Consider the following 9,721-nt stretch of genomic DNA (forward strand, 5'->3'; position numbering starts at 1 on the left):
CAGCCACCCCCCCATACCCTGGGGGTCCCTGTCCTGCCCCATGGAGCCCCCCACAGCCACCCCCATGCCCTGGGGGTCCATGTTGTGCCCCACAGAGCTGCCCTATAGCTTCCCCCCATGTCCTGGGGGTCCCTGTTGTGCCCCATGGAGCCCCCCACAACCCCCCCCATGTCCTGGGGGTCATTGTCCAGCCCCACAGCCCCCCCACCCCATCCCTCCCCCCACCTTGGGGGCGGAGCCAAGCGCGCCCCGCCCCCTCCCGGGCGCCCCGCCCCCTCCGCCGCCATGTTGGGGCATCGGCGGCGTCGCGGCGGTGACGTCAGCAGCGCGCCGGCGCCGCCGCGGGCCCCGGGACCGGAACCGGGAGCGGGAGCGGCGGGGCCGGGGCCGGGGCCGGGGCCGGGGGCCGGGGCGGGGGCGGGGGCGGCCATGGCGGGGCGCTGCCCGCTGGTGGAGGACAGCTTCACGCGTCTCGCCTCGCAGAGCAACGTGTACGGGCTGGCGGCGCTGGCGGGCGGCGCGGGCCCCGGCGGGCTGCTGGCCGCCACGCTCAAGGGGAAGGTGCTCTACTTCCGCTACCAAGACCTGCGCCAGCGCCTGCGGCCCGTCGCCCGCGAGCTGCAGTTCACCTACATCCCGGGTCAGGGGCGCGGGGGGGCGGGGGTCACGTTGGGGGGGGGCCAAGCCACCTATGTCCCGGGTCGGGGGTCACAAGGGGTCAGGGGCCACCTTAGGGGGAGGGGCAGGGTCCCTCCTGGGTCACGGAGGGTCAGGGGTCACGTTGGGGGGAGGGGCAGGTCACATGTCCTGGGTCAGGGGTCACGGAGGGCCAGGGGTCACGTTGGGGGGAGGGGCAGGTCACATGTCCCGGGTCAGGGGTCACGTTAGGGGGAGGGGCAAGCCACCTATGTCCTGGGTTGGGGGTCACAGGGGGGTCAGGGGTCATCTTAGGGGGAGGGACAGGGTCCCTCCTGGGTCAGGGGTCGCATGAAGGTAGGGGCGGGACACCCGTATCCTAGGTCAGGGGTCACGGAGGGTCAGGGGTCACAGAGGTGGGGGGAGTGGCCCATCTATAGGCAGAGTCAGGGGTCACAGAGGGTCAGGGGTCACCGGGGCAGCTCAGCCCTGGGGCTGCAGGGCCATGGGGGGGGTTGGAGGGCCCTGGGGGGGGTCTGAGGCTGTATGGGGATCCAGGGGGATTTGGGGGGGGTCTGAGGCCGTACAGGGATCCAGGGGGGTCCCACGGGGGTCCCACGGGGGTCTGGGGCTGTACGGGGATCCAGGGGGGTCCCACGGGGTCTGGGGCTGTACGGGGATCCGGGGGGGGTCCTGGGGGGATCCAGGGGGGTCTGGGGCCGGTGGGGGCCGCTCACGCTGTGGCCGCTGCTGCTACAGTCGACGCCGAGATCGTCTCCATCGACTCCTTCCAGAAGTCGCCCCCGAAACGCGGCCTCGTGGTGGGAATCACCTTCATCAAGGTAGGGCCGGGCCCCCCCGCCGGCGCCCGCGGGACCCCCCCAGCCCCGCCACCCCCCCCACCGCCCCGCTGCCTCCCCAGGACTCCGGCGACAAGGCCAGCCCCTTCCTCAACATCTACTGCGACTACGAGCCGGGCTCCGAGTACGACCTGGACTCCATTGCGCGTAAGCGGCCGCCGCCAGGCCCTGCCTCCCGCCGGGGGGGCCCCGGGGGCCAACGCAGCGGAGTCGCTGGGCTTCGCTTCCCCCGCGGGTTGTTTCCGTGTGCCGGTTGGGAGCCGCCGGCTCTGCCGCTCACCGCGGCCCCTCGCCGTTCTCTGCCCTCAGAAAGCTGCTTGAACCTGGAGCTGCAGTTCACGCCCTTCCAGCTGCACCACGCCGAGTGCGTGCGGCGCCCGCCCCGGTTCTCCGTCCCCGCCGCAGCCGCGCTCGCGCCGCTCCCTCCCCGCGTCACCCCGGTTCTCGGGTGACGTCCCCTCCGTCCTCGCAGGGTCTGCGTCGGCGACAAGCCGGAGACCGTCTTCCTGCTGAGCGGCAACGACCCCGGCATCCACCTGTACAAGGAGGTGAGAGGAGGCACCAGCCCGCGCGGCGCTTTGGGTTTTGCGGGCCGGGACCTCGCCGAGCACCGCGCAGCCCCCGGCGCGTGCCGCGCTTCGGGGCTGGGCGCGCGGAGGGGACGAGGCGGGGGGAGGCAGGGCAGAGCCCAGCCCTCGGCCGCCTCGGAGACACGAGGGCAGGAGGCCGAGGGTGGCGGCCGCGGGTTTGCCACCGCCTGCTTCCTCCGGTGCAGAATGAAGGTCTGCACCAGTTTGAGGAACAGCCGGTCCAGAACCTCTTTCCCGAGCTCCAGGAGCTGCCGAGCAAGTGAGTTCATCGGCGGAAGCGATTCGCCAAGCGCGACGGTGATGGGCGCGTGGGCGTGGGCGTGTGCGGGGTGACTGCGAGCGTCGGGGCACCCCAGTCCCGCGGGGCTCCTTGTCTCCTCGTGCAGAGGCTCCCCGGGAGCCGGACGTGCGGCTGCGGGTGAATGAGCCCCGTCTCCCGCTCACGGGGCTTCGGCTTTGCCCGCGCGGCTCCCGCCTGCGCCCGCAGCGTGCTGTGGCTGGACGTCTGCAACATCCCCGGCTCGAGCCAGCGCATCACCGCCTTCGGCTGCCAGAGCGGCTACATCCGCGTCGCCCAGGTGGACCAGGCCAGCCGAGGTGAGAGCGGCCGCCCTCCCTTCCCCGCTTTCGGCCCCGGCGTCTCCGCGCAGGTACCCGGAGAACGGGAAAACTCGGCTCCGAGGAGCCGCTCTGGCTCCGCTGCGGTGTGGTAGCCGTTGGCCTCGGCTACGCCGTGTCCCACCTGCCGCAAGGGCCGCTCTGCCCTGGGCTGGGAGCGGCCCCGGGTTCGGCTCTGGATCTGATGCCCGCCGCCTCCCCGCTCCGGGCCGCGACGTCCCTGGCGTCGGCGGGACGGTGCCGGCCCGGCTCGGCGATCCCGGCGCGGCCGCACGCTCCCTTCTCCCTCGCAGTGGTGCTGCAGAGCTGGAGCATCCAGCAGGACGGCCCCGTTTCCAAGGTGCTGGTGTTCACGCTGCCGTCGGCCTGTCCTCCGGGGCCGCCGGGCACCGACGCAGCCGACAACGGTGAGAGCCGGGGCGGTGGCACAGCCCTGCCGCGGCCCCGAGAGCCCCGTGGGGCCGGGGCACAGGGACGCTGTCCCCACGGTGGCTTCCTTTGCGTCCTTCCCCGCTCGCAGGCGAAGCCGGCGCCCCGCAGGGCTACAGCGTCCTCGTCACCAGCACCATCGAGCTCTCCGTGGTGTACAGGTGAGCGCCGGGGACGGCAGCGAGGCGGGAGGGCCCCGCCGAGGCCTCTGCGCCCCCGCGAGCAGCGCTCGGCCCCCCCGGGCCCCCCTTCGCCGCGGGATGCGGCTCCCGCGGCCGGGCCCCGCGGAGCTGGCAGCACCGCTTCGGCGTCCCCCCCTCCGCCCCCCCAGGGACGTGCTGACGAGGGGCCTGGGGGACCAGCTGACCTTGCCGGGCAGCGACCAGTACGACAGCGTGCTCTGCGCCCTGGTGACCGACGTGGACTTCGACGGCGCCCGGGAGATCCTGCTGGGCACCTACGGGCAGGTGAGCGGCGTGTGGGGCCGGCGCCAAATCCCGCAGCTGGACGAAGCGCCGGCGCACGAGGGCGTGTTGCACGTTTCTCACACCTCCCCGTTCCTCCTGCTGCCGTGCAGACAGCTCTGAGCAGATCTTTGGCTTTTCCTGCGGTTTTTTTTGCATTAAACGTGCTTCCTCTCGCGCTGAGCCTGTGCTTCGCTGGGATGTCGTCTCCGCGGCCGGCGCAGCCCAGCAAATCCCCCTCAAACCCGCCTGCCGTTTCCCAGCGTGTGTCCGTCTCTCCGCGCCGCAGGAGCTGCTCTGCTACAAGTACCGGAGCCCCGAGGCTCCCGGCGCCGCGGGCCCGCGGGGCGGCGAGTTCCAGCTGCTCTGGAAGCGGAGCTTCCCCAGCCCGCTGCTCTCCATGCAGTACGCGGACCTGACCTCGGACGGGCTCTGCGAGCTGGCCGTGGTGTGCCTCAAGGGGCTGCACGTCCTCCAGGTGAGCCGGCGGCCCAGCCCGGAGCCAGGCCCACGCACGTGCGGCGTCGGCAGCGTCCGGCTCGGCCTCCCGCGCCGCGGCCTCACCGCCCGCCTCCCCCCCGGCCGCAGCACAGCCTGGTGCAGGCGGCGCAGTGCGTCCTGGAGAGGCTCCGCGGGGAAGCGGCGCGCAGAGCCCAGCGCGGCCTCGGCCCCCCCGACGGGGCCGCGACGGCGGAGTGACGGCGCGGCCGGGCCGCAGGCGACGGAGAAGGACGGCGCCTCGGCGAGGGACGAGCCCCGACGCGGGAAAACACCGCCGGCATCCTCCCGCCTCGCCGCCGAGGCCGGAGCCAGCGCGGGCGGATCCTGGCCTCCGTCTTAGCGAGGCTCTGGCCAACTTGGATGTAAATTTGTGGCGCCCCAGGCAGTAAACACGCACGTGTGCCCGGCGTCCTGCTGGCGGCCCTTTCTTCCCCGAGGGAGGCCGCGGGGGCCGGGAAAGCCCGCGGCGCTCCTCTCCCCGCCGGCAACGGGACACAGCCGGGCTCCAGCCCGCCGAGCCGCGCGGATTGGTGCCCAAACGGCCCCGACCCCCCCTCCGCGGGGTTTGCTGCGCGGCGGCGGCGGCCTCCGTGCCGGCTGCCTCCCCTGCTCGCGGCAGCGCGCTCGCAGCTGGTTCCTGCGCGCATCGTGCCGCGGCCGGGGAGCGCGGCGAGGGAGGCGGCCTTGCGCTCGGCCTCCTCTCCGGGGACGCAACAGGTCTCCCCTCGGCTTTGGGGGGCACAGGGGGGGCTCCTTCCGCGTCCTGGGGCTTGGGGGCTTTCCTGCAGCTTCCGGGGGGGCTCTAATGACCCCCGGCGGGGGCTGTTGATTGCGGGGATCAGGGCGCAGGGACCCGAGTGCAGGACGCTCGGAGGCCCCTGGGATTTTGGGTTGCCCTGGGGGCTGTGGCCCCCCCAGGGTGGGGGTCCCCCGGGTTTTTGGGTCCCCCAGGGGCTGGGTCACCCCGTGGTGTGTGTCCCCTTGGGGTGTGCATCCCCCCGGGGGTGTGGGTCCCCTTGGGGGTGGGGTCCCCCCGGGGGTGTGGGTCCCCCTCGGGGTGGGGTCCCCATGGGGGTGGGTCCCCTCGGTTTTGGGGTCCCCCCGGCTTTTGGGACCCCCCGGGTGTGCGCGGCCGGGGCAGCCCCTGCTCCCGGGCAGCGATGGAGGCGCAAGGCCCGGCCGGGGCCGCCCAGCTCGGCCGGGGAAACTGAGGCAGGGCTGCTCGGGGGGGGGGGGGGGGGCGGAGGGACCCAGGCGTCCCGGCGCGGAGCTGTCCAGCGGCGCTGTCCGCCGCCCCGGTGCTGAACGGCGGCGGCCCGGGGCTCCCGGTCCCGGTGCGTCCCGCGGAGGTGCTGCCGGTCCCGGTGCCGCTGCCGGTCCCGGGTCTCCCCCTGTCCCGGTGGCCCCCGGTCCTGGCGGGCCCCGGGGAGACTCTCCCGAGTCCCGGGTCTCCCCCGGTGCCCCCCGGTCCCGATGCTCCCCGGCAAGGCGCTGCCCGGTCCTCGGTCTTCCCCCCGTTCCCGTTTCCCCCCGGACCTGGGTCTCCCCCGGCCCCGGTGCCCCCCGAGGAGATGCTGCCCGGTCCCACGTCTCGCCCCCGGTCCTGGGGCTTCCCCGGTCCCGTTACCACCCGGTCCCGGGTCTCCCCCCGGTCCCGGGTCTCCCCCCCCGGTCCTGGGGCTTCCCCGGTCCCGTTACCACCCGGTCCCGGTTCTCCCCCCCGGTCCCGGGTCTCCCCCAGCCCGGTGCCCCGGGGAGGCTCTGCCCGGCCCCAGGTCTCCCCCCGGTCCCGGGTCTCTCCCGCCCCCGGTGCCCCCCCGGCCCGGCGCTCCCGGCGGTGCCCGTCGGCGGGGCTCGGCGGGGCGGGGGCGGCCGGCAGCGGGCCCGGCTCCCGCCTCCCTCCGCGCTTCTGCCTCCGCCCCCCCCGGCCCCGCCGCCCTCCCACTCGCGGCAGCGGCGGCTCCTGCCAGGCAGCGCCATGGACAAGTAACCGGCGCCGGGGAAGCGGGTCTGGCCGCGGCCCCCGGGCGACGGAGCCGAGCCGCAGCCCAGGTAGGACCGGGGGGGCCCTGCAGCCCCCCCCCCGCAGCCCCCCAAATCCCGCTATCCCCCCCCGGCACCTGCCCCCGCTCTCCCCTTGCACCACCTGAGGATTTCGCCCCGGCTGCCGGGACCCCCCCGCCCTCCCCCCCCTCCGCTGCGCTCCCCCCCCCATCCACCGCGCCCCCCCCAACTTCCCGGGGTCTCTCCCCCCGCGCCATCCTCGTCCGCCGCCCCCGGGAGCCCCCGCGCGCCCCCGGGGCCCCGAGCGGGCAGGCGCCCGGGTTTTACCGGGGGGCGACGCGAGGTTGGGGGTTGTTGGGTTTTTTTGATGATTATTGTTGTTTTTGCGGCCGCCGCTGCTGCACGTTAATGGTGGGAGAGCGGCTGGGAGGGAAGCGAGGTCTCGCTCGCCGGAGGTTGGTTAATCCCGGCTAACGAGCGTCATGCGCTGCGAAAACAAAACCCGCAGAGTTCGCCTCTGTAGGAACAGGTGTTTTGGGGAAAAACCACCCAAAAAGCCCTAGTCCCCCCCGGGGGAAGCCCCCGGGTCCGTGGCCGGCGCGAACAAGCTGCCTCCGGTCTGCACGAGGGGGGATCCGGCCCCGGGGGGGATTTCAGCCTCTCCACGCGCCGGGGGCTGTTTCCCAGCGCCGGTGACGACGCGTGCCCGGGAAATCCGCGGAGCAAGAAAGCCGCCGATGGCCAAAGCGGCGACGACGTGCCGAGTGTGGCAGCCGGTTGCCGTCGGGACGGGTGAGCCCGTGGCCGTGCGTCCGGCTCCCCGAGCGGCTCCCCGAGGGTTTTCCCAGGTTTGCGGCGTGCCGGGAACGCGTCCGGCTGCGCGGGGCTCCTGCTGCCAGCGCTGGGCGATGCCGGACGGCCCCGGGCACGAGCAGCCCCTCGCCGCGTGCGGGGTCAGCGCCCGGGGCGGGTTCCCCACGTTGCATCCCGGTGTTCCCTGCATCCCGGTCCAGTGCTCCAGCATCCCAGCCCAGCGTTCCCTGCATCCCCGTCCAGTGCTCCAGCATCCCGGCCCAGCGTTCCCTACATCCCAGCCCGGTGCTCGCAGCATCCTGGCCCGGCGTTCCCTGCATCCCGGCCCAATGCTCCCTGCATCCCAGTGCGGCATTCCCTGCATCCTGGCCCGGCGTTCCCTGCATCCTGGTCTGGTGCTCGCAGCATCCCAGTGCGGCATTCCCTGCATCCCATCCCAGCATTCCCTGAATGCCATCCCGGAATTCCCGGCATCCCAGCCCGGCGTTCTCCGCATTGGGGCGGGAGGAACACCTTGCTTTTCCCGAGCTGGCCGGGGGATCCCTGGTTTGGTGAACGGGGATTGTCCTGCATTAAAACGACCCGTTTCTTCCCGAACTTCCCCGGGGCTGGAGCGCCGGCTCCGCTTCGGGAAGGCGCTCAGATTATTCTGGAAGGAAGCGCAGCCAGGAACGGCTCTGCCGGAGCCGCTGCTCTGCTGGTGCCGCCGCGAGTCTGAACCCCGCGATGGTCTCGGGCCGGATCCCGAATCTCGGCTCTCCCAGCTCCGGGCCCCCGGCGGGACTCGCTCCGGGAGCCCCAGGGACCCCATAGGGCTGCTCCACCGGGAGCTTCCCCAGGAAACCCAGCAGCTTCCCGGGGCCTTTCCCAGCGTTTCCTTCCTGCTCCCCGCCCTCCGCTTCCGCGTTCGCCTCCGCGACGCCTCGGAGGAGACCGGAGCCGGTCCCGTGCGGCGCCCCGCTTCCCTCCCACCTTTCCCAGCGGGAATTTGCAGGCTCGAGGCCTCCAGCCGCCGGCTGCCTTCCCGGCGGCTCCTTCCACCTCCCGGCTTGGGATCGGGCTCCCGCGCGGCACCGCTCCGAGGCCGGGGGGGACGGGGGAGCTGCCGGGGCCGCGGGCTGGAAACCCTCGGGGAAGTTTCCCGTCGGACTTTTAAAACCCAATTAAACGTTAATAATCCCGGGCAGGCGTGCCGGGCCGGAGCCGGGAATGCCGGGCTCGGTGCCCCTCGGCGTGCCGGAGCCGAGGCGTTCGCCACCGCCCGGCCCCCGCCGCCGCAGCCGGGGGAAACGCTAATCGACTCGCATTGTCGCTTCTCCCGCTGAATAAACCTCCCGGACAGTTTAATTGATGTTTCACCCAGACGCTGGTAATGAGGCTATTAAATTAATTACAGCCGTGTTTGCGTTGGGAGCGGAGACGCCGGTTCTCGCTTGGCATCGCCCCCCGCGGCGGGGCGAAGGGTGGCACGAGCGCGCCCGGCCTCAGCCCGTGCCGGAGCCGGGGGCCGGCCGTTGTGCCGAGCCGGAGCCGGGGCCGGGCTGGTCTCCCGCTCGCCATGCGGGATGCTCCGTGTGCAGGGATGCTCCGCGTGCAGGGATGCTGCTCTCTGCGCTGGGGGAGGCCGCGGCCCCCCCCGGCCGCTGATCCGTCGCCTTTGCTGCCGCCCCGGGCCCGGGACCCACCTGCGGCTGCAGCCGGAGCCGGGAAAACGGCGGCAGCGGCTCGGCTTCAGCCGGCCCCAGGACTCGCCCCGGGGGCACCGGCTCGGCTCCGGCGTGGGAGTGGGCGCCTTGCTTCGCTCTTCCGCTGTTGCAGTGGGGCCGGTGTGAAGGGACTGGTGCAATGGGGCAGCGCACTGGGGCAGCGCACTGGGGCTGGTGCAATGGGACCGGTGCAATGGGGCAGCGCAATGGGGCTGGGGCAAAGGGACTGGGGCAATGGGGCCAGTGCAAAGGGTCTGTTGCAAAGGGGCCAGTGCAATGGGGCAGTGCAATGGGGCAGCACAACGGGGCAATGCAATGGGGCTGGTACAATGGGGCTGGTACAATGGGGCTGGGCCAGTTCGTGGCTGCCTCCCAGCTGTGCCCAGCTGTGCCCAGCTGCTGCACATCTGCACTGGACCGGCACCGCCGGCCGCCCCGGCGGGGGGAGAGGGTCCGGGGATCCCCCCATCCTGGCGTGGGGGCCCGGCTGGCACCGGGGGGGTCGCTCCGGCCTGGCCCTGCCCCGCTCCCGGCCGAGCCGTGGGGCTGGAGAGGCGGCGATGGGGGGCGGCGGCATCCCGGGGCCCCCGCAAGCGGGGAGGCGGCAGCCGAGCCGTGGGGGCGGCCGAGCCGTGGGGGCGGCCGGCTCCGGCCCCCCCGGCCGCTCTCGGGGTCCCGCTCGGCTCTCCATCACCCTTTTTATAGCCGTTGCCGTCTCCCGTTGCCATGGGAACCACGCGGTTGCCAGGGTGGAGCCTCCGCGCGCCCACGCGCCCCCAGACACCCTCGGCTTCGCGGGCGGGGGGGTTCGGCCGCTCGTGTGGGTGCAGCCGGGCCCCCGCGCCGGAGCCCCCCGGCCCCACGGCTGAGCGTCGCCCCATTGCCGAGCATCGCCCCATTGCCGTGTCCCCAACCCATGGCTGAGCATCGCCCCATGGCTGAGAATCACCCCATGGCCACCAGCCCCACTGCTGCTGCCCCCAGCCCCATGGCTGAGCGTCACCCCATGGCCACCATGCCTGGTCCCATGGCTGATCACCCCCCCGTAGTCACGGTCCCCAGCCCCATTGCTGCTGTCCCAGCCCCATTTCTGAGCATCA

At 73.5% G+C, this 9,721-nt stretch overlaps 1 protein-coding gene across 2 annotated transcripts; it reads left to right on the plus strand.

The window, feature by feature from the left end:
- Nucleotides 1-288: 288 nt before the first annotated feature.
- KPTN (kaptin, actin binding protein) lies at nucleotides 289-4,505 on the plus strand. 2 transcript variants are annotated; one of them, XR_010386368.1, is made up of 12 exons: nucleotides 289-640; nucleotides 1,396-1,478; nucleotides 1,559-1,643; nucleotides 1,806-1,860; nucleotides 1,969-2,044; nucleotides 2,272-2,345; nucleotides 2,574-2,683; nucleotides 2,998-3,111; nucleotides 3,225-3,294; nucleotides 3,465-3,600; nucleotides 3,861-4,075; nucleotides 4,186-4,505. XR_010386368.1 is itself a non-coding variant. In XM_064502994.1 (12 exons), exons 1-12 carry the CDS (start codon nucleotides 430-432, stop codon nucleotides 4,294-4,296), a joined length of 1,314 nt encoding a protein of 437 aa, XP_064359064.1. In that variant the 5' UTR covers nucleotides 289-429; the 3' UTR covers nucleotides 4,297-4,505. The 2 variants fall into 2 exon arrangements, 1 of the variants encoding a protein (XP_064359064.1); XM_064502994.1 differs by having other exon boundaries at nucleotides 3,887-4,075.
- Nucleotides 4,506-9,721: the final 5,216 nt, after the last annotated feature.

The sequence above is a fragment of the Dromaius novaehollandiae genome, chromosome 34 (genome assembly GCF_036370855.1).
Source record: "Dromaius novaehollandiae isolate bDroNov1 chromosome 34, bDroNov1.hap1, whole genome shotgun sequence".
NCBI lineage: Eukaryota > Metazoa > Chordata > Aves > Casuariiformes > Dromaiidae > Dromaius > Dromaius novaehollandiae.

Bases quoted from the DNA above. Each gene is read 5' to 3' on its own strand.
- KPTN (XM_064502994.1), top strand. From the start codon at position 430: ATGGCGGGGCGCTGCCCGCTGGTGGAGGACAGCTTCACGCGTCTCGCC. The intron at 1,644-1,805 runs GTAAGCGGCCGC...CTCTGCCCTCAG, and splicing joins CGACCTGGACTCCATTGCGC to AAAGCTGCTTGAACCTGGAG. The intron at 1,861-1,968 runs GTGCGTGCGGCG...CCGTCCTCGCAG, and splicing joins TTCCAGCTGCACCACGCCGA to GGTCTGCGTCGGCGACAAGC.